We start from the raw sequence: 25,042 nt of genomic DNA, 5'->3' as shown, positions 1-25,042 counted from the left end.
CTAGCTTATTTTCTAGAACAGGCAGTAAACCCTTGAACACATTTCACTTGTATTAATAAATCTTCACACTGAATAAACATTCAGACTTTTAGTAGCTGTCAGTGCTGATGTTAAAAATTAGACAGGAAAAAGAGATGGAACAAATAAAAAAATTGCTTTGTCCTCCTCTTAAACACACACACACACACACACACACACACACACACACACACACACACACACACACACACACACACACACACACACACACACACACACACACACACACACACACACACACACACACACACACACACACACACACACACACACACACACACACACACACACACACACACACACACACACACACACACCCACACACACCCACAAATCAACCCCAGCTATCATCAATCCCAGGGCTCTGAGGAGTGCTTGACTTTTATACAAACTCCTTATTTCATCTCTCCAGCAATCTGGAAACATCGAACTCAAGTCTCATTCAGACAACTAACACTTCTCTTCAACACACAAAGCACCCCCCCCCCCCCCCCACCCGCAACACACACACAGACACACACACACACAAACCCCCACACATACCATTTCTCCCTCCCAGACAGCCTTCAAAGCCGGAGTTTGGAGTCTCTGCTGGTCCCAAGGCTCCTTTTTGACACTCACAAACACACTTATGCAAACGATCCCACTGGCTTTTCAATGAATTTGTAGCAGCAGCAGGCTGAAAGGCTTAAGTACTGGTGGAAACTTCATTTCCATAAAACAGTGCAGGGAATCTTTTTCTTACAGCTACAGCATAAACCTACTTAAAAGAATGCACACATTAACAGTGACATGCACACACAACGCCCAGAGAATCTCACAACCTAAATCACAGCCCCCAGTGGCCTGCAAATGTACAACTCAAATATTAAATCCACATGTACATAGAAAAGCAGAAAAGAAAGCGAGGAGAAGAGGAGTGTATCCCACCTTCACAGATCTTGTCCAGCCGCTGACGTTTCACTTTATGTTTGTCAACCAGAGCCATCCCCTCACAGCTTGAAATGCCCTCTCCTCTCTCGATTTCGGTGTCCCCCTCTCCCCCTAAACGTCTTAAAGGCTGAAGTCCTCCAGAGGTTAGCTAGCCGGTGTGTTATACCTGAAATACAAGAAAGCAGAAAAAAGGGGCGTTTCTTAATGTGAGACTGACAGTGACAACTTCAGAACTTTTTTTTTATTTCTTGGTTTTGTGTCTTTGACACTTTTGTAAGGGATCGGTTTTTTTTAAGATTTATGACAATGAAAGTTTAGTATTAGGACTATCTTAAAGCTCAAACAGTCCCTTTGGTAGGTCACAATTAAAAGACTCTGTACACACTAAATGACAAAAAAAAAAAAAAAGATTAGGCACCAGAAAGTGATGCATGTAGAGTAAACTGATGGAAAGAGAATGTGTGCACACTTGTAAAATAATCAAAAGGCATTGATTGCATGGATGGGGGTCATGTTTCACTAAATCTTTAATTTGGATAGAGATGTTACAATTTTCTAGCTTTATAATAATAATAATGTTAAGTAACTTTCCCCCCCAAATCGTTATCTTAATACCCTGTATAAGTGACAGTGCATCACAAACAAATAGAGGAATGTTATGACACCGATCACGCACGGTCATTTTTGTCTCGATATCTTACCAGGACCATAGTTTCCCTTGCAAAGACAGTTGTTCTACTACAGACACTTAACTCTCCACTAGAGGGAGCTTATCCTCACTCAGCAACCATTTATTTAAAGTATTGAAGAGACTTCTGTGACCAGAGCCTCTCAAACTGAGTGTAACCCAGCAGAAGCAGACAAACACAACACACAGTGAGTAAATGAGGCGTTTTTACCCCGACTATTTGCGTTCAGTGACTGATGCCCCTCTAAAGAGCAATCGTCTAATTGGTTCCTGCTGGAGCCTGAGGGACACACGGTTCTTGGTAGGGATAGGCACAAGCAGAGATAGACTCACACACACATACACGCACGCGCACACACACACACACACACACACACACACACACACACACACACACACACACACACACAAACACACGTCAAGCTGAAGTGTAGGCTCGAGTGCACACAGACACACACATGCCGGCTCTAAGGGCAGCGAGTCACAGTGAGGAATTTGGGTCAGTTAGTCAGCAGACGGGAGGAGGTTGTATCAGCAAAAAAAAAAAAAAAGACATGAAAGAGGGTTGTGGGAGGGTGAGAGAGGAAAGTACTAGAAAAACATTGTCTGACAGGATGAGTACAGTGTGACACCATCCTCCCCCAACATGTTTAATGTATCTCATTCAGCACTTTTGGCGTTTAGAACTCTGCTTCTGTTTCTTTCTATATCCGCCTCTGGGCCCCGATCCTTGAGTGCTGCTTTTTGAGAATGGCTTCCACTCGCCTATTTATTCAAAGCCGTGTTTTTTTGTTAACGTAGGATCAGGCTAAACAACAATACAGTTGGATAGGATGGATTGATTTTGCGGGACAAGAGGAAGGGGGTTGTTTACTGCAGCTATAGGTGAATTTAGAAGAAATACAAATCTCTCCTGCATTCAGGGCACTATAATCTCCCGTCTCTACTGCAGGCCTTTCTTAAACCAAACAAATCGTGGGCTTCGCCTCACCAGCTCTCCTCCTCCACAAGGTAAGCTTTCCTGCCAAAGAGCTCGAGACCCACATGTGAGGAGTCAGAGAAGTAATTGAGCAAGAAGGGAAAAGCAGGAAACAGCCAGTCAGAGGCAGGAGAGTCACATCACCTCGGCTATGAATAGACCGGAGGAGAGGAGACATGCACGGGCATCTTCTGCTCTGCGCTCCATGAGGTCAGGAGTGGATGTGGTCATGTTAGTCATAATAAACTCTGCTGATGTAGACTGCACTTCACTGACAGCTGCATCAGCGGGACAACTGTAACGCAGAGAGTGCTGAGAGAACAGGTGTCTGCAAATCATTTCTCAAAGTCATAAAGTGAAAGACCATGAGGTGGTTATACAAAATCATTACAATACAACACAGTGAACCTGAAGCAGTACAACCAGCTTCCTCAAGTAAACGACTGTTGTAGTTTCTGCGTCTGAGATCAGTTCTCTGGCCATTCTTATAGTTCAAATTTTAAATTCATCGACAGGTTTTGCAAATAACATTATTTTAGTGGAACTTTAATGTGAAGAACTGATCAAAGCATCTTCAACGTTGTTAAAAAAAATTGATTTATAGCCACAAAAAAAGTCACTCAAACACAAACAAGATTACAAACACATTTACTATTAAGTATTGCTCATTTCACTGTTTATGAAATGTTTTCAGAAATTCTTTCCTGTAGCTCTTGATGTTCAAGCACTCTGTTTCTGAGACTTTCAGGATCTGATTTGTTTAATGTGTTTTTAACAAGGAAACATGTAAAGCTATTTTATTCAAATATCTCTCAATTTCATATCAAATATTCTAATTGACACATTTAAATAGTTAATGAATATATTATCATAGAGTCTAATTAATGAAATGTTGCACATTTAATCATTCTACCATATGATGGAAGACACATTTTGAGTCTTGGTTGATGTCAAATCACTGACTAAGCATACTGAATTATTCACAGAAATATTCAGCAATGCATTATTCAAAAAAATATTTTTGATCCAGAAAAATATACTTTTCCTTTAATTAATACAAGCCTAAGCTTTAAGCTGTACATGCCTTCATTTCCATAAATTAATTCCAGAGATTTGACTCTTAGGATCCACTCCTTTTCCAGAAAAAAAAAAAAAACCCCACTACTCCACCAGCCAGGTTGAAAAGTCAACAACAACTTAGAGAAGAGCTCTCAGCCAGAGGAGTACTGGAGAGGAGGGGCAGTTCTCCTGCTCTGAGCCCCGTCACTACTGGATTGTTACGTGTTAAGTGTTGTTATCCAACTAAACAACCTGAGAGAAAATACACTCTGGAGGACAGAGATGGAAAGTAACACTGTACATGTAAAGGACAGGATACACAACTCCAGGGCTTTTCTGATTGGACACAAGTCTATGGGTGTAACTAAGTCAGGTCTTGATCATTGCAATCTTGTAAAGACTCTGACTTAACTTTTGCAAACATCAACTTATTTACTGCAAGACATATTGCCATTGCAATATTGGACAATGTCATTATAACTGAATACTCATGGCAGATTTTTCTCACAACATGCATGCCAACCGCTGCTGTCATAAATAGTTAATGAAGAATTTTCATGGCATGCAAAAAGTGGCAAACTCGCTAAAGCACAGCACTCAGTAAGAACGCTCAACTTGCCAGCTATGATTGAAACTGAACAAAAACATTTTCCCCACCACCACCACCACCAACAACAACAACATGTTCTATCGACGATTAAAAAAAATCAATCATGTCAAGGAGTGTGACAGATATTCATGTCGTGTTGCAAGACTTTTCTGAGAAATGAAGGCTGTTAAAGTTGTTACAAATTCACAGTTTTCACACAGTTTGCATTCTGGTGCTGCAAATGTTGCAATGTATAGCATCAACGTCTGTGTTCATCTCAACAGAAAAACTAATTCCCACTGACAGGGTGGACCCAGTAAATAAAGCTATAACAACATGGATAAATTACTGACACAGAATTCAAAGCTTAGGCTTTATAAGGCCTGTGAATTGCGTGCAGATGTGCATCCCACATGTGCAGCCACAGCTTCTCTATCTTACAGATGCACAAAAACAGAAGCTACATTTCATCCAGATACCATAAAAATTTGAGGGCCAACTTCCGGGCTTTACATTGCATTGCTGCAGCTGTTGCATCACTCAAGAGAGGTTATGAATTTTTACAGTGCTTCTCCATCTGACACCTTCTGCAGTGGAAAATAAAAAAAGCATGAACAGAGAGAGCCAGTGTTACACTTGAGAAGCTCATCTTTCTTTCATCTTTTTCTACTACATCTCGTTCTTTTCTGTTCCTTTTTCAGATGACGAGTGCATATCGAGGCAGGCGGCCCAGGAGATCTTGTTTAGGTTGGTAATAGCACAGAAGACACAGAGGGAAGGGAGAGAAAGTGAAACCAAGAAAGAAAGAGAGAGAGAGGTCTTTTTCTGACTGAGGCCATCTCTCGGAGGAGCCATCGTACCAGATTAAGAAACCTGTGGGTTTGAGGGTGAAAAAGAAGCGCAGAATGAAGTAAAAGCCTGCTTTGACTTTGTCAGAACACGTGTTTCACTGAAATATCTGTGGAGGCGTTTACTACAAAGGGGGGAGGTTTTATCTTGACAAATGGCACGTCTGACTCTTTCTTCTTTTAGATCATCAACTGAGCTTCCAGCTCTTGACCTCAGTGAACTACTTTAACTATGTGAACTCTCTGACCACCAGCATACACACCCCTGCACACACACACACACAGACATACTAAGAGACTGAGCTATGCAAGTATGAGTCGGTAGTCAAAGATTCAAGCAAAAGGGAAACCCAGTGCCCTTTAGATAAACTGGAAATAACTTTTTTATACTTGAGAAGTGCAAATGAAAAATTCCAATTTCCCCCCTCTGGCACTAATCTAAAAATCTCTCAGTTTCTTTCTATTCCATCTTTTACTTTGAAATATCTTCTTTTTAAGTGCAGCCTTTTCTCCACATGTGACAGCCCTGCACTTCACAAATCATCCTTTTGAGGAAATAGTTTTGACATTTTGGGAAATACACTTATTCAATATCTTTCTGGGAGTTAGATAAGAAGACTGAAACGACTCTCATGTCTTTACAGTCTGTATGATGATACAACCAGTAACCAGTTAACGTAGCCTGGCTGGTTCTAAAAATACAGCCTGCGCTGATATTGGGTTTTTTCCCTAGACTGATTCAGAAACTGATCAACTGATATGGCAGCAGAAAAGGTTCACTCTTGAGCTAGCATGAAAAAAAAAAATCTGAAGGTTTTCCTTCTTAAACAAATACCTTTATCAAAGAACAAGTTACTTCAATATATGGACGACCAATACAAGCAAGTTTACACAGCTGTGAAGGTCGAATTAATCTGCTGCAGACAGTGCTAAGAGTATTACAAATAGTGTTAGACCATTGAGTGCATAAACCATGGACGTAGCCTCAGTGACGTCACCTACTGCTTTCTGGAGAGGCGCTTTCAAGCCGAACAATGGCGGTTACCATATAAGTTGCTATCTCCAGACAACTTTTAATCACTAACAGGAAAAAAGGTGAACCTGAGACAAACTTAGGCCTCCTGGCAAACTGCTACAGCATCCTTCAGTCAACTCTGAGATACAGGGTCCCACGTTTTAATAAAGTCAGACTGAAGCACTCTTTTATACAACAGTACATCCTGAAGATGTAATATGGAGCTGAGTCCAAAATCAAAGGACATTGAAGGCTTTGGAACATTTGTTTGGCGTTTTAATATTGCGTCAAATCTTTGTATCTTGTCGTTAATTTCTATCTTGCAAATGGAGCGATGTGATGCAGGACAAATTTCAGACTTTATCTGACAATGAAGTTCTATCAATCAATCAATCAACTCAACCACGCCTCTAATTGTTCAAAAACAAGCATTACTCTTAGCCCTAATATCATCAGAATTGAGATGCAATAAAAAAAAATATGAATCCCTGTTTGTACAAATAAAGAAATTAACTATAGAGTCCAAACCAGTTTTGAACCAGGCTGTAAATGTTTTAAACATTTTAACATGGGCTCTAATGGAGTTTCTTTTGAGTGGACACTCACAAAATGTGCAGTTTTTTGCACTTCCACATCAGATCCATTTAAAACACTGGAGGCTGCCGCTTGATAATGACATTTCTAAATGATCCCAAGCACCTTGGGGGAACTTTCTTTGCAAACATGTTTTGCAACTGATATATCTGTTAATCTTGAAAGTAACCATATCTGTCTACCAGCACCTCTAAACCTCAATAATTAACACATTATATTGTTTGTGTAACTTGTACAAAACTGAAGTGTGAACACAATCAAGAAGAACAAAATGCAGACAATGTGTCTAGCCAAGAAATTGTCTGGCATACTACTTCCTGTTAAACTATAATCTAATTTTTTTAAATTTATTTAATTACTTTTTAAAATAAAAAACATATGACATGTTTATTGGCAAATTTAAAGTTGCTGATTGGTAGATGTCTTCCTCTACATCCCCTCCAGTTTTTTTATGCTAAGCTAACCAGCTGCTGGTTGTAGGTGTAATTAATGCAGTCCAACGGACACTTGGTGAAATCTTGTTAAGGCAGCGTGTCATAGGACAGAGAAACACCTCAGTCAACATTTTGAGAAAGAATTGTGTAGCTGCTACCTAAAGTGGCTGCTTAAGAGTCTATGATTTATGTCCGTTAAAGTGCAAGATAGCAGAAACAGCAGAGGCAGCGAGGGAGAGGTGGTTAAGGTTTCCCTTCTCTCATTAATCGGATAGTTGGGGCTCCGAGGGCCACGTAAAGCTGTCGCTCAGACCGATGATTTACACCTTCCTCCTCCCTGCCAGCCTCTTTCTTTCTCCAACCCTCCCTGTCTAAATACACCAGTTACTGACAATTACAGCTCTGCTCTTTTTACCTCTCCATCATCATCGCAATCCCCCAACTCTGCCAGTCCATCTGCCCCTCACTGTGTATCCTTTTCCCTCCTTCTGGATGTCCTGTTAGCCTCTGGCAAACAGCATCCTTTTATCTCTCCTCTATGTCGCCTTTTCTCTGAACAATCCTCCCCTACCCTCCCTCCCTCCCTCCCTCCTCCTCCTCCTCCTCTCACATTCTCACCATCTTGCTCTCTTAACTCTAAACGAAATGAGACTGCAGCAGCTCTAACTGCTGACTTGGGCTAATGCACAATTTTTGTAATAACGCCTATTCGTTTAAGTCACCCAGGAAACGCATTATGGTGACATTATTGTGCACGGCAGCCTCTTAGCCTTACCCATTGAGGCTGTTGACATGGCCTGCATTCCTCTTCTCAGCTGCTTCCTACATCTAATGAACTGAAACAAAGTCTGGCATAAAATCTACACTTAAATAATTGGCAATTACGTTCACAACACAACACATCACAGATAACTAACAGAGCCCACATTTGACTCGATAAAAACCTTTGTAATTCTCATTAAATATTATGCTGGTACAGAGCACACATGCACGTAAAAGCAACATATGCACACACAGATACAAGCAATCACACCAAAACCTGTGGTACTTCTTCAGCTGACAGGTAAAAGGCTGTGTCCAAGATGCTTTTATGTGGTAATAAATCTGTCCTTTTCACTTTCCTGATGACATCCAACATGCCAGAATTGACCTCAGACCTTTTTTTCTTTTCTTCTTTCTCTGAGTGACAAAGAACAGCACTAAAGGCTTGAACACAAAGCCAAACACCAATGACAGCTAGACCAGCTTTGCCTCAGGGCACTCTGAAAATGTGGGATCATACTAAATTCCTGGGTGATAAAAGCTGGGCACAAATGAAAGAAAATTAAAAAGGTACATAATGATGATTACTGCTAATTAGGACGTACACTTGAAATGACATTTTGTAGCGGACATCACAAGAAAGGAGTAAACACCAACTGAACCCAATGGTCTCTTACCCTGAACTTAACATCCATTTGTCCTTCTTTGAGATAAGGAAATTAACATAACATAAATTGAACGTGTTGCAGAAACTCAATTCTACACAAAATCAAATTGATTCTATCCAATAATGAACTGCAACAACTACCATTTTTTGACTTGTGCTATTTGAGTATCATTAATGTAGGAGTACTGTAGTTTACTATCTTTTTCCATATAAAAAAAACAAGACAAATTGTGTATGTTGGCAATAAACCTGAATCTGAATATCAAGACAGGCTGAAAAGATTCATCTCATCCAATTTCAACTGACCTTGTTCGATTACTTTTTCCTTTCTTTTTTTAAGACAGTAGAGATGTGTTTTTAGCATGAATTGAAAAGCTTAAAGATTACCAAGACCTGACAAACATTGGTTGAGACTAGTGACCTATACTGTTTTTTGTCAGTTTGAAAGGCATAATTAGAGATTTAGGAACTCATCCTAAGCCCAACAAAAGGTTGAATGGCCAATTTGAAGCTAAAGGAATACATAACTATCCATAAAGTCATTGTAAGATGATAATGAAATAACTAGATCTCTGCTTCTGACAAATCCATCGCTTGCCATCAATTATCAACCTATTCTAAATAAGCTATATTTATGCTAACCATGAGAATGTAAATCCACTTGTGAGATGATGAAATAGATAGCTTAACCAAATTCTTGGTGACAGCTCCTTTGGGGAAATAAATCACAACTTTAATCACAATATGATTTTATATTAATTCATCAGACATTGATATGACATTTGCTGCCGTCACAAAGTCTGCTCTGAAACTATTTTGATAATTGATTTCATTTTAAGTGGAATCAGATCAGTATCACATGTAATCTGGGCCCATTTGACTAACTAGTTATATTTATATTAACGTACTAAATATTGCTAAAAAAAAATCCATTAACACATTTCTAAGGAACTCTTTCTGGTGTTTGAGTAAAGATAAATTAGATATTAATTGGTTAAAGATGACAATATGGATAGATGATTTTTCTTAGTATTGACAATAGAACATTTTTGACAATCCAAACATGAGAATCCACACTGATGTATTGTTACGCCCTAAGCTTTGGTTTGTTGGTAAAAGCCAATGTGAAAGCTTCATCTCTGTAAATCTTAAAAAGATATGCAGGTGACTTATTTTAATCTTTATTAATGGGAAACACCATTGATTCATATCGTATCAGTCTTCTAGTCTACAGCCTGTTTGACAGTGTAATCACCTGGTGTCTTCTCCATCTCACCTTGTCTTTCTCAGCTCTTTGGCACCATTCCATTCCTGCAGCTAACAGTTTATTAACATCATGCCAGAAGAAAAAAAAAAAAAAAAACCCCGACACCACGTCATTTTAGCATGTCTAAACACTTTAGTTCCATTTACTCAAAATATCTAACCTTATGCTCGACGATTTCTTACACCTCTCCGGAGAGAAACGCTGGAAATCATTTAACTGTAACGTGATCGAAACCCCAAGGAGAGAGCAAAGATGAGCGACAAAAATGCAATTATATTTTAGGGCGCTGGAATAATTATGCATCGGGGAGATGGACCTTAAAAAGAAATGAAATTAATGTGTTGGAACAGAGCCAATCTCTTAAAAAGTCCCTCAACCAATGCCTGATGGAGGAATGACAAAGCTATAGTACCATTTTCAGAGTCAATTCAGGATTCATAGAGAAACTCAGAGCATGACAAATGAGGAGAGAGAGAGAGAGAACATAAAAGACTGATTTTGGATCTCAAGAGGAAAATGAGGGTTTAGAAAGGCAAACACATAAAAAAATACCTTCTTTTTCATGTCATTGTGATCCCTGTCAACAGTTAACTGTAATATCTATTTAAATATGAAAATGTAGCCGCCGCTAATACTTTTCATTTTGAATCATTTCCACATTATCCCCTCAGAGTAGTGTTGGTCTAATTACATACACATTTTTGTGTGTTGAGGTTGGCGGGTGTCGCTGTTAATTGTTGAACTTGATGATCTGTCTTTTCCTCCCAATTAACTACCGAGCACCTGATGCATATGCAACAACTTTTAAAGCAATTAAACGGCAAATTAACTGTGGAGATGAGTTCAAGATGTGAGTGCAAACGTGCAGGTTTTCAATGAGCTTTGGTTCACTGTTTTACATGTGGAGATGATCCTCCAGTGTGATCCTTACTATTAGAGAGCTTCCTGAACCCTCGTTCATTTGAAGTACCTCTTACTTATTACTATTTAAGATAATGTAGCTCTGTTAAAACATTAAAACAGAAAATGTGTTTATGTGTGTTCATTTACAGCAAAACTGATTTTTAAGTGGAATTTGTCCCTGTTTCATAAAGAATGACTATTTCTTTAACATGTTAAATGAAATACTTATTCTAGTACTGAGTTCTACTGTGAATGAAGGACACTGTGCTTCATTAAGATAGAAGCATCTCTGGATGCAATGACATTTTGGTTTTATTGTCCATAGGAGTCTAACAAGTCAACACATTTTTTTCCCCTGCAAATACATGCTTTAAATAAATGATTAAGATTAACTTTATTGTCCCAGTGGGAAATTTGTCTTGGACTTGACAGAGCTCTGATGCAGTAGCAAAAAATAACAAAATACATTCATTCGTCGGTAAAACATGTCAGTTAAATAATCATTAAATTCCATACAAGTGAATTACTAAAACCATAGATATGTAATAGTTATGAAAAGTGATAAACAGTGCAGGTACGTCTACACATCTTCACACACACACTCACACCACCTCATACATGCACACATATACACACACATTACAGCTTAGGTACTGAACCCCTAAAGGTTCATGGATAAAAACCTTTTTTTGATTCAACTTTTGAAAATACTTTCACAGGATCTCAAAAAAATCTCTATTTCAAGTGACTTCCTACTTTAGTTCAGCACAGTGGACCATACATCAACAATGGAAGAAGACACACATCATTGTAACATCAACTGAAGTAAGCCTAGAATATACAGAAAGTAAATCAGTGTTTACCAGTCAGCACAGTTTTTATACAAGTGACAGACTTCATGGGTCAATTATTCATCAGTCGAACTGGTTTTTACGAAGCCCTCTTTTCAATCACTGTAGACAGAGCTCCAACCTGATTTCCATCAGTATGAGTCGTAATCTGTGCCGCACAACACACATCTTGGGAATGCTACAGCCGACTGAGCTTTGAGTAAACATCTTGAGGTGTGTTATATAGGTGTATGTCAGGCTCTCTAACAATAGGTGAGTAGTGGAGTGAGTGAAGTTAGTGGAGTAAACGAGGTTGAGAAAAGGCCAAGCCGGCCCCAGAGGCCCACTCCCCTGGAGCTAAACGCCACTGACCTAGATTAATACCAACCGCAGCAGCGCCAGGACTATTAAACACACCCTGGTTTTCTGTATCCTGCCTTTCTGTCTGTGTGTGAAATGATTCCATCTGTCAGTCTCAGCTGGACTGTGCGAACATCACTGAACACTGCTGCCCACACACGCACAAACACTCACACATGCACATATATATGCCAACAGACACCAAAAAAAGAAAAAAACCACAGACATGACGGCTGAGAACAGGGGCCGAGGTGGGTGTCTGGCTGCATCCAGCCTCCAGGGAGGGTCTGAAAGAGTCTGCCCAGCATGAAAGCCTCAAAGACGGGGGAGCGAGACAGGAGGTAGTGACTGTGGCCACGATGATGCAAAGCTAAACATCACATAAAAGCAGCATTCATTTACCAGGCTTTGAAAACCAGAGAACTAATTACACAGAACATTTTGTAACAATGAAACTTTAAAATACCTCTATTCAATGACAGCAAGTTCTGTCTCTTACTCCACCTCTGATGAGCCCTGTAGTCTCTTTCAGCCTCTTTAATGAATTAATAGCTTGCTTATAATACACATTTACCACAGTGTGCATATCTCTGTGCCATTTTTGTCCATGTGCAGTAATGTGTGTTTTTGCCTGCTTTTATGCATATGTACATGTCTATCTGGGCGGTTTTATTAGACTGGCATGCTTCCCTGACCAAGGACAGCGGCTAGTATTCAAAAGACACCAAACAGGAGAAACACAGACAGCCGGCAAAAAAAAGGAGCTAGCACATCCTTCAGCCACCTGTGAGCGAGAACACAGAGATGAAGCTGTAGGAGAGAGAGAGAGAGAGAGAGAGAGAGAGAAAAGAGACAAGATCAGGGCACACACAGATTAGGAGGCACTACAGATATTCAGAGGAAAAATAAGTGAAGAAGAGCTTAGCGGCAGAAAAATATGGAGAGAAAAGAAAGGTCAGGGATGAGGTTTAACCATGGGAGGAAAGACATGGACAAGACGGTGTAACGTGGAACAAAAGATGTTCTTTGAGTTGAGTGAAAATATTCAGTAGTTCAAACTTTCCCCGAGGCTCAAAGACAGGAGAGTATATAACCTCTGTTCAGGTTTATCATCATCATCATTTCAGCTTTCTGTGTACGGTGAAATGAAAGCACTTTTCTCATGGCATATTCTAGACTTGATTAAAACAAAGAGAAAAAACCCATAAAAAAGGGGGGGGGGGGAATGGAGCAGAAAGCCTATACAAAAAATGGGGAATGAAGTGACTGGTGCATGGGATTCATACACTTCCCTTGGTGCATCATTTTTCAGACTGTTCCAGGAGTGCTGAAATGTCTGAACGAGATAATAGGACTTCTCAATTTCTTCATTTTCAAAGTTGGCAGTGCTACTTTTTTTTTTTTTTTTTTTTTATAAAATGACTTCAGTATGGCTGTAGGTAAAACACAAGAAGCTCAGGCATCAGCAAAATCCCTGACAAGGCAATACCAATGAACTGTGGCGCTGTCTCCGGATGGCACAAAACTTCATTACACAAAAAAATGTTCACCTTAGGTCAAAAGATGTTGGAAGCTATAAATAAAAAGCAGCATGCACTTTTAGTCTGCAAAAGAAATCCTGTTAAGTAAATTGTACACATTTATTATAGAGTAATGTCTTTGCTGTCAGTGTATGTGGTGTAAAGAATAAGACGGTGTTGAATTATTGCAGCATGTATAATCATTTCCACATATTTCATTTGCCAAAGCTGTCTGAAAACCCCAGAGACACTAATTTCTAACCTCACACAGAGTCCCGAGGGGAGTATTCACAGAGGACTGAGTGGGAGGGACTGAGAGTCTGTGGCTTCTCTCTGGCTCAGTGAAACATTAACCCACAGTAAATCCTTTTTGTTCAGGATCAGGAATCAAACATCTTTGTGTGGCTGAAAATCAAACACGTCTTTGTGTGAACAAGATGACAAGGTAAAAAAAAAAAAAAAAGCCAACCATCCCACTGAGCTCCTCAGCAGCCGAGAATCAAAGAATTAGCCTCGGGCTCACAAAACATCGTTTCTATCCATATTCATAATAGAGATAGCTAAGGTGATAAAGACTCGATCGCTCAGCTCCATCACTCACTTTTGTCAACACGTTCCATAACTGCTAGCGACGAGCAGACGCCACCTTCAAGCACAGATGAGTGACGAGCAAGCAAGATGACAGCTCTTCTCGTTGAGCTCCCTGTACAGCAACAAGTACATAACTGCTTTTGTGTGACATTGTGCAAGCAAGTGCGAGTGTGTGCGCGCGCAGAAACCATGTCGATGTCCACTGCTCATTCAAATCAATGTGAAGTGCAGCCTCTCACTTAACAGCGTGGTTTAAGAGTCAAATGGTTTCATGGACATCTGCCAGGTTTCCCTGTTTGGACTCCTGCCAGTATTTATGCAAGCAAAGAGGCTGTTAGCTGCATGAAAGCGCTGTATGTAGGCAGTTTAAACCAGGACTGCGAGAATAAACCAAAGACATTAAAAAGAAACAATGGAAGGCTTTGCTTATTGGTAAGCATACGCATGCAAATTCACAATAGAAAGCCATGCTATCAGTGCTGATTTTTGATGTAACTGTGGCTAGTCCAAAATCCCTTGAACCTGAACAAACTTCCCCAATCAAGTGTATGGTATAGTATGGTATGGTATGGTATGTTATGGTATGGCATCATATCAGAGAAAATCATCTTCTTCCAGCCTCTTATATTGGAATAGAAACTCATCGGGGGCAAGCAGGACTGAGACCAAATCCTCAACAAGCAGGTCAAAGTCCAGGGAGATCCAGGGCACTTGTGGTCGGCTGCTGCTAACAAAACAGCTCAAAACACACACGCCTCACTACAGGGCTGCCCACCCAGAACCCCAGGGGCCAAGTCTGAGCCTGCAAGCCCTACTTTGCCAACAGCATCACAAAGCTTGTAAAACAAGCTGTTAAACTTTATCTGCATCATAACCCTTGTGATAAAACACCACAGATGTCAAGAGTTTCAAAAAAAGATTTCCACGAGGATTGTTTTTCAGAATTAAAAACCTGTTCTTCTTGATATGTGGCGAGACAATCTCAGCGCTGCCATATAAAGAAAGTGATCATTTATATAGAAAGAAACTTCAGACTCCACATAATCAGCTCATAAATTGAGCTGATGCACCTTCCAGAGCTATTAGAAGTAGCACTCAGACAGCGTGCCTGCATCCTGAAAGTGTACATACTGCACTACCCCAGACAGAAACATCCTATTAGCCTGCACATTCACAGGGCCATTAGCATTTAAATATGCAGGAGCTGTGCGCCTTTCAAAATGCCATTTTTACTCTGCTGCAAGGAGAGTTCTTCAGTTTTCATAAACAACTTCTTTTTTTTTTTTTTTATTCAAGGACCTTTTCAAATGTCAGGGCCAATCAAACACAACACGACAGGTCTCTGGGTGGGAAAAAAAAAACAGCTCAGAGGGAAGACAAGAAGAACGGACTAATGTTGGATATTCATGTGGTTGAAAGGTTCAATGCTATCTCAGAGAATTGTGAAGTACAAAACAATAATAGCTAATAGACAGTTGACTGTCCTGATAACAAACAAAGTTCGTAGTGTGGAAAGGCAATCTAAACTGAAAGTCCGAGGCACTCCGATGCAGTATAAAAATCATTTATTTAACAGGGATGTAAAAAGATAATAATAATAATTTCCTAATCTTTTATTGACAGAGATAAACGGTATTTTATGGGGCTTTCATGAAACGTGGATTTTGTGAAAACGGTTGTCTTTTTTTTTTTCTGAAAGCAGGCAAAACAGATTGTGTCATAAAAGAGACGCCTAAAAAAAAAAAAAAAAGGTACGCTCTAAACTCTATTCTCCCCCTCCAAACCATTTCTGAATGTCAATGTCACAGACCAACAATGGGCAAAGCTCTGTGTGCCCACAAGTGACTCCAAAAAAAAAAAACCCAACTCCAACTCTTTTTTTTCCCACCCTCTTTCTCTCCGTCAGCACATTTGGAGAGAAAAGTTTTCTCTGCAAAGTGGTGCTCAGCAGAATGGCAAACAAACAGAGCCATCTCTCCACTGGCCAGGGCACACTTCAGCATTTTAGACATCTCTTTCACTTTACAGCTTGCCTAACATCAGCAGGATGGATCCTCCTGACACAAGTCTATGTCAGCTGGACTGGAAAAGGGGCTCTGCCGACACACAATGGAACCCTTTCCTCCTCCTCCTCCTCCTCCTCCTCCTCCTTCTCCTTTTGCCACCTCCCTCCTGAGACAGGAGAGAGTGAGCAGGAAGGAAGGAACAAAAAAAAAAGAAAGAGGAAATTAAACACAATACATATGCCTGTACTTTTAAGTTGTGTGTAATTCCTTTTTCTGGAAACTTCACCAGCCGCATGAGAGAAAACTTCACGCCCTACTGCTATCTCTGTCTCTATTTGTCTCTCTCTTTCTCCTTCACTTTCTTCCTCGTTTCATTTATCTGTCTCTCTCTCTCTCTCTCTCTCTCTCTCCGACTACAGCAAAGCACAGTCATCCAGGGGGACATTATTAGCTGTCAGCATTAACAACCAGCGTAGTAGCAACAGCAGCAGCAGTGTCTGTTTCATAACAATGTTCACAGAAAGCCTCTTCTCTGGCCCAGCGAGAGGAGCAGGCAGTCAGGACAGCCTGCTGCGTGCAGATGGTGCTTTGTCTCTGCTAGTTCCTGCAAAAAGTGACACGCAGACACAAGCGCGAGCACACATGATGTACATGCACACAAAGTTGGAAGACGGAGCCACTATTCATTCCTTAATCCTCTGTGGTTTGCATGAAAGTTAATGGCAGCCCTGGCTATGCCAAGCGAAGAAACAGGGAGGTGAGAGGGAGAGGATCAATGCTTTTTTTTTTTCATGCTGGCAAACACACACACACACACACACACACACACACACACACACACACACACACTTTTCCATGGAAGAGAGACAATGTTTAACATCCTTTTAGATCTCTAAACTAAGCATCTTCATCCACCCTCGTCCTCACTCTCACACATCCATCTCTGGCATCAGGGCCATGCATGCAGTTGAGAGCAATTAAGACTTCTTTGGATGAAAATGGTCGGTCATTAAGGAGGAGCAGGGACTCCAAGTGTGATGCTTTACACCAGGTGGGAGGCTATTAGACAGCCAACTCCACTGGTCATAAATACTATGAACAGTAAACATCCTCCCCTGGCCCCCCACTGCTGCTCCTGCAATCATATGAGTTAATAATTTAGAGAAATCCTCATTATTGTATCCACCACATACTGCACACACACTTACCATATGAAGGCTATAGTCATTTAAATGATTGGCCTTGTTTACACTGGTGTACTAATTACATTAACAATGCTCCTAATTCAAGAGTCCCAGTAAGACCCTGATTCACTTGGTTTTTATAAAGTGTTTAAAGCGATTAGAAAACCAGTGACACAAGACACAAAGCCACAAACATTTGCATATGTTTCTATGGTGCACTGTATCTTTAAGATGTCGAGGCCGAGCTCTTCTTCTGACCATTCTTCATTTTAACCACCTTATTATCTAGAAAGCTGCAAAAATCGTTAACTGCTCTGTACGGCTGCAGCATTGATTATTACCATAAATAAATAAATAAATCGACTATTCGGATAGTGAAATGCACAATTGCTTAATGGGTCTTATTTAGCTATCAGCTTTTAAATGTAAAGTTACTCGTGCCATTCAACATGCCTTCTCTTGATAGGCATGTTCAACTACTTTCTACCCAAAAAATGATTGAATAATCCAAAAAATACTGGATGTTTTTTTTTTTTTTTTTTAAATGAATATTAAAGTAATATCTTAAAGGTTATTTTTTTAAATTTTCTATGTCTTTATTATTTAGAGAGAGGACAGCGGATAGAGTCAGTAATCCCGTAGGCGAGAGAGAGTAGGGAATGACAGGCGGGAAAGGAGCCACAGGTTGGATTAAAACCCAGCCCACCTGCTTGGAGGACCACGGTCTCCTGACATGGGCCACGTGCACTAACCACCAGGTCACAGTCGCCCCCCTATTCAAGATTTAGCTCTAGTTGTCATTAGATATCTCTGAGTATGAACTCAAAGAGAAAAATCTCCTAAGACCACAAGACCTTGAAGAATTGATATCAAAGCTTGATCTTAATTTATCTATCATGCTGCAAAAACATCTAGGAGACTGCGTGTCATTTAACAAGTAAAGAAATATTCAGAGAGACTGTAAGCAGGGAAAGGATGCAGCAGCAGCAGCAGCAGTAGTGATAATGTCATTTTTTTTATTTTTTTAAGGAAAACTTCATTTGTTATCACTATGGATATGATGATATAGATTTGGCAACTTTTGTGGTGGTTTGATTGACTCAATTAAAACCCTTGGACTATAATTTGCTTGTCTGGTCGGCATGCCAACATAACCTCTTAAATACATAATTCAGGATTGACAAAGCTCACAAACAAGCTTGCCAAAGTGGAAGGCTACATGACTTTGACAGCTCTTAAGAAACAACTAAGGCAGTATCTCTCTATATCTCCAAACTGTTTCCCTGTATATTATATCAAAGCAGACGGAGGAGTGGGAAGAAACAAGACACTTTATTGCGTCCTGTGTCTTTTAGTGCAAACACGCCTTATCAGTGAAGACAATCAGACACCTGCCGCTGCACACATCCACTCTCCCAAAACTACCCTTCACAGCCACAGACACAAAAAGACGACAGACTCAGACGCAACCGAGACAAAACAAAGCAAGTCTGAACGAGCAAGAAACAGGTGCAGGGAACTTGTAAAGTGCTACAATTACACAAAACACTCGGTGGAGTTTAAAATGTCTGTTCTATTGAGACAAAACTATTACCAGCAAGAAAGAGATACACTCAAACAGATCTCAAAGAATAAGTGAAGTACAAGTTTTCCTCCCATGTTGACATGCTCTGATGCACACATCTCTCTGTTTGCAGATTGCTATCAAATTCTAAATGCATTTTTTGTTTGAAACATCAAAACTTATTCTATCAATAAACTACAACAAAACTCCAAGTGAAGAGAAGTAAATAACTAAGAATTACTCAACAGAATATGATTTGCAGCCAGACCCGTGGTATCAATCCTTAATCCTCCTCCATGTAAATTCCCAAACCAGTATGTTTAAGTGACATCAGGCTGTGCGTTTCAGCCTCTTGCAGATGGCACTGTGTAATTTCACACCCATTACCCCCTCTCCACAATGCATAGCACAATCACATGACAGTAAATTCCTCTCAAACCGACTCCTATGGGAACTCTTAGGAGACGTTAGCGGCCTGGCCATTATGGGAATTCTCAGAAGAGTTCATAAGAGCTATTTCAGCAGCATCCAAATTACTGTGTTAAATGGAGTATTAGCTCTGAGAATATGATTAACCAAGTGTAATTACTTTGCTTCTCTGACTTCAAAACAGGCTGGCAGTGCTCAACTAAGGGTTTCTTTTTTTTAGTTGTTCTGCGTCTTGTGAATCGTGTAAACAAGAACACACACGGCAGAAATAGAAGAAAGTAGACCCCGAGAATAAGACCAACAAGTATTCTCTGGCTGAAGCAAAAACCACAGCGAGAGATGGCACCTGAGCTTTCAAAACCAATCTTCTCTTCCTGCATCAGTGCACTCGCTCCCCGGCTCGCTTCTCGCAACTATCCAGCGTGTCACAAGACAGCAGAAACACACAAGCGAGTCCCTTACAACAAGCATGTTGCACAGCAGATCAGCCACGTACAGCAGTGCTTCCTACAAGAACAAATCATGTTCGTAATCACAGCACAAGGACTCCGCCAGTCACCAGGGAGTATCTGTTGAGGAAAATGAGACCCCTGATTTCCAATACAAACACGTGCATCGACACTGATAACGACCACCATCAAGCACAAAACATATGCACGATATCATAAATATTAAAGCGTCTGGTTTTTGCGTTTTTCCTAGGCATTTTTTTCCTCCTCAGCGATAAATAAAAAAAGGCCTGATAGGAGCTGTCATGTACTTTGTGGAGCCTCCTGCGACGCATTTGCCTTTGGAGGCTGGCTTTCATATCCAAACACATACGGGCCACAAAGACGTGAGGAGAAGTTCAACCCCCCGGGGGAGTTGGAGGCAGGAGATGAGAGAGAGTAAGAAGCAAACAGGGAGGGTGGTGTTGCAGATGGGCAAAAGGGAATCTAAGTAAGAAATGACAAACTAATAAGGAATGTATCAGTTGCATGATCAGGTACTTTTTTAGTGTGTGGTGTGTGTAAAGGGGGGGGGGCTTCATAATCTCAGTCTCAAAGCAAAACCTCTTGAGATGATCAGATATCCTAATAAACATGGCGTTTCAGGGTGAGGGCCAGGGCCTCCATGTCCTTCACAAAAGGCCTTTTCTCTGCGGGCAAGCTCCACTCTAAGTTCCCCTGCCTGTTGTGACAATGCCCACGGGGGGAGAGCAGATGTCCGTTGCCAGCAGCACATCTGCATACAGCCTCAATCTCCACCCCTTCACTGGCCAGACAATGGAGCCGCCCTCCTCCTCCTCCTCCTCCTCCTCCTCCTCCTCCACTTGAAGCTTTTCCTCCAAATGCAGAAAGAAGAAAAAAAAAGAAAGAGGGGAGAGGGATAGAATTGCATTTTTGATAAGCAATGCCCCCTTCTGCCTGTCAAATCTGTGAATTAAAAGGATTATGTGCAGGTGTTCATAAGGAGGCCTGATTAGATCACTAATTAAACACTCATTAATTAGTAGGCTGCAGATGACAAGTGAAGTTCAAACTGGATGTGTTTGGTTGCACACATGCTAGCAAAAAAAAAATGTTGCAGCTGCACACAAAAAAAAAAAAACACGTGTGCCAAACTTTTGATCAAACTCTTTCAAGTGTGTCCCACTTGGCTTTATGCTTTTCAATGCATTCATTACAATGACTCTTATCAATATTTACAGAACAACACCCATTGTTGATCTTAACTGCACCTTTAAGATTTTCACCACTATCTTGTGACTCTAATCATTACTTGATAAAAACGTATTCCAGCATCACTAATATGAAGTGAAGTATCGGCTGATGTCTACACCCATCGCCCCTTGTCCCTCCTTGCTGATGGCGCAGGGGACACATGGACAGCGACGCGAGCAGAGCTTTCAAAACTACACCCCGACGGAGCACACACTGAAACATTTTTTCACCACCTTTTTCAATAATCTTGTATCCTACCTCGACTGGATGTTTATAGAGAGTTCAAACGTCGGCTTTAGGGGCTCCAGACTTAGCGTCGCAGGCTACGCATTTCAAATTCGCTTGTTATCTCGGATTTAGATAATGATCCACCTTTGGATGACATAAAAAAAAACTTAATCCTGAACGCAACGGGACAATCTCCGGCGCTGGGAAACGGTGCCTGCTGCTGTCGGTTTTTTAAAAAGGGGGAAGTAGCCGCAGCTCTCGGTGTGCCTGGTTATCCTGCTGTTTACTTATACGCTTCATAAACACTCCTATTCTTTTCCTCCTGCCAGAATTGAGAGGTGTGTATCAGTTTGCGTTCCCTTTTTTTTCTCTCGCTTTTTGAGTGAGGCGGAGCCTTTGCCCACTTCTCCCTCACTCACACGCACGCACACACACGCGCGCGCGCGCACACACACACACACACACACACACACACACACACACACACACACACACGTAGCAAAGATGAGAGACACTTTGAAGATGGGACAGTCAGAGGGAAATCTGAAGAAAAGCGAGTTGCGTTAGTAATATCTTTTGTTAAGGCTAGATTGTGTGAACCCTCTTCAATTTGAAGTGTTGCACACAAACACAAACACACATATATATAGCCTATACAGTGTGTGTCAATGAGAATAGGTTATAAGCACACTTCTTGTTGGTGTTGCCTTTAATCTGAACATTTCAAAGGGTCATTTTTATTTTACATTAGCCCTATTATTGCTTTCTATTCAAAGCACTCTGCTTTGCTAACTTTATGCAACTCAAGCTGAACCCCCCTTATTATTTTTTAATGACAGTTAACTACCATTCAACCTACTCTGTGTATAGGCCTATTATGTTTAATTGTTACAAAATAGCCTAGCATATATTTTTCACTGGCCTTTAATTTTGCTAACATAAACAGAAAACACACTGGTCATTTGAAAACAGCATTTTAGGGAAACTTTTTTCTTCAATCCTGTTAATATTTACAGTCTATGGTTACTTCGCCAAAAAAAAAAAAAAAAAACAGTTTGCACCATTTATTTTAAGTTTAGTTAAGATTTGATTAATTATTCTAACCATCTGAAATGTCATCAGGACAAAACACAAAGAGAAGCTGAGATAAGCCTATTGAGTGAGCTCATTTCTAAGACAGATCAACCAACATACTAAGCAAGAACCTCCTTATTTAGGCTAGTCATTTTATTACATTGAACCTTCAGTTCTTTGTAAAAGAATAAAATACTACACAGTCTGGATTAATACTGGAGTATGCTATTGCTAACCCCAAAATGTCACTATTTTTAACACTAGCTACATGACACAGGTCTATTATGGACCAGTTACAATTCTACAAATGTATTGTCGAAACAATAGACAACTAAAAGACAGTGAACTAGGAGTGCTACGCCACTTACTGATTGCAATTCTGCAGTGCCGTAATTAAGTTCTACCGTCAATACGCCTCTGTACTTAGGCTATTGCATTTGCAACAGTGACAGTGTAATATTGGCATCAAGTGTGGATTGCTTACAGTTTGCAGAAGTGCAGGATGCACAATGTGTAAACACAGAGAAAACTTCACACACACTCAGGCATGTGCACACACACACATGCCCCCCCCCCCCATTATGCCTCTGTTAATACTAACAATGGCAGATCAGGGGCGGAACGACACCCCACCATTTCACTGTAGCGGTTACACACTGCAGACAAGGCATAACAGGGTTGTATGTTTCTCATCTTGAACTGGCAATCTGAAAGCTCCATTGCTGCTACTGTGTACAGTATATAATTTGTATATAACTTGTGTTTTTTATTTGACTTTTTGTATCTGTGTGCTGTTCTATCCTTTGGTGTTACCTGCTGCTGGAATCTGAATTTCCTGAGGGAACCTTCCCAAGGGATTAATAAAGTTCCTATCTATCTATCTATCTATCTAGCTATCTAGCTATCTAGCTATCTAGCGAAAAAACTATTCCTGGATCAATTACTCAGCATATTTCTGTAGAATTCTACAGGTGAATAACTTTCTGTTTAGAAGTTCAGGTAAATCCATATATGCAAATCACACTTTAAAGATTTTTTTTTTACACATCTCTGAATCTCTGCTGTCTCACTGTGTACTACATTTACTTTTACTGTATTTTTCGACACATATCAAGCTAACTTTTCAACATACTATTGAGAGAGAAGACCTATATTATTTGTTAAAGATGAAAGGTTCTCTTGGATCTGAAAACTGGAAATTCCTTTATCTGAAGTAGGCTTTTGCTACCATCTTTAGGGGGATCTCTACTTTTGAAATTGGGCTAATTCATCCTGTGTTTTTGCAAATTAATTCCTGTACTTGTAGGCTGCAGTTTAATTTGGTTACCTTTAGGCAAACAACTAAATGAATAAATGGTTGAATGATCTACTGATTTGGTCCTTGTTATGCTTGCAGTGCTGAAGAGACAAAAATAATGAGACCTTCAGGGAAGTATAATTGTATACTCAAACAGTAAACTGAATAAATAAGTTATTTTTAAAGTTCCAACAAATGCACAGTGCAAAGACTTTCTTTTTGTTGTTTTGTCAAGCTTTGTAATGGTGTTATGATTGTGTTTTGGACTCTGGAGGCAACCTCTGCTTTTCTCAAATTCTGCCTATATGGCCCTGGCAGCAATATATCTTTAGAAACATGGAAGAAATAGATAGATAGAAATGTTAGATGGGGTTTGAGCGCAACTGCATGTTTACTCGCTCGAAAGCCACAGGTGCACATCGCAGCAACTGCAGCTGTGCCCTGGTGTCATGCTTAAAGCATGCATCTATATTCTCCCCTTTTAATTCACACAGTCGTGCTGGCCAGATGGCAGAAAGCATCTTTGGATTTTCCGGTCACTTGAGTCTCTGCATACTTTTCTAGCAATTCCGGCAAATTATAGTCTTTGAATAGAGCTTTCCACGAGGAAAAAATAAATCAATGTAAAGGATAGAAGAATCATTTACATGTCTTCTATACTGAGAGTCATGATGGCTCCTGTACATGTTCCCTGTGTGTGTGTGGTCCCATGCCTGGAGGGGCTCTTGGCCCTGTCCACTGCGTCTTCCCCTGTGGTCATTTTGTCATCAGCACAATGTAACTACCGGGCATGAACCCAAACCCTCCAAAGACCAACACCAGGCAACAGGGGATACCAACTGAAGCATATGTTTGCAGTGGCAGCAGAGGGGACGGATGGCGGGAGGAGGGAAAGACACAAGACTTACTGCTGTGAGGTTGAAGCTCAAAACTTGATTTGAAAGAAAGCATTCCAGTCTTCCAAATGAATTAAACATAACACACAGGCACTGACGTTACTCCCAAACAAATCCATCTAAATCTATAATGAGGAATCAAGTCAATGTTGCAGTTTAGTGATGAAAAATGACAGGTATGAGGAAGTATGTAACTTAGTTTATTAACCATTTGAGATAAAACTTAATTTTTTGTTTAAACCCTGCATTATAAATAGAGGTGTAATCACACAGAAGGCTGTTTTGAGTAATTATAAGATCATCCTCATCCGTGTTTACATTGAGTCAATTATGAAAGCACCTTAGTAAGCATTATTTGCTCGAAAAAGCATCATGTTATTTGACTAACGCTGTGTTCTTTTTTTCTTTATACCAAACCAACTACAAAAGGAATACTGCACTAAATCAATTTAAGACTGAAACAGTTTCAAGTATTCACTCCTTTAGGAAGTGAATACCTTAACCCCTTGTTTTTGTTTACACACTCGCTGTTGGAGGATGACGGTAAACGCACACACACACCTCTAATCTGTTCACTGTACAC

The 25,042-nt window shown here is 40.3% G+C and overlaps 1 protein-coding gene across 1 annotated transcript in view; it reads right to left on the bottom strand.

Annotated features, from left to right (window-relative positions):
• ctbp2a (C-terminal binding protein 2a) overlaps positions 1-21,549 on the bottom strand; it is a 68,424-nt gene extending 46,875 nt beyond the window's left edge. The window contains exons 1-2 of the mRNA XM_061039980.1: positions 21,223-21,549; positions 970-1,138 (exon numbers count right to left, since the gene is read on the bottom strand). Of these exons, the coding sequence (XP_060895963.1) occupies positions 970-1,027 (58 nt within the window). The 5' untranslated portion in view covers positions 1,028-1,138; positions 21,223-21,549. The remainder of the gene's footprint in view (positions 1-969; positions 1,139-21,222) is intronic.
• Positions 21,550-25,042: the final 3,493 nt, after the last annotated feature.

Source organism: Labrus mixtus, chromosome 6 (assembly GCF_963584025.1).
Source record: "Labrus mixtus chromosome 6, fLabMix1.1, whole genome shotgun sequence".
NCBI lineage: Eukaryota > Metazoa > Chordata > Actinopteri > Labriformes > Labridae > Labrus > Labrus mixtus.
The sequence above is the reverse complement of the archived record's forward strand: the minus strand, read 5'-3'. Positions and strand labels throughout refer to the sequence as shown.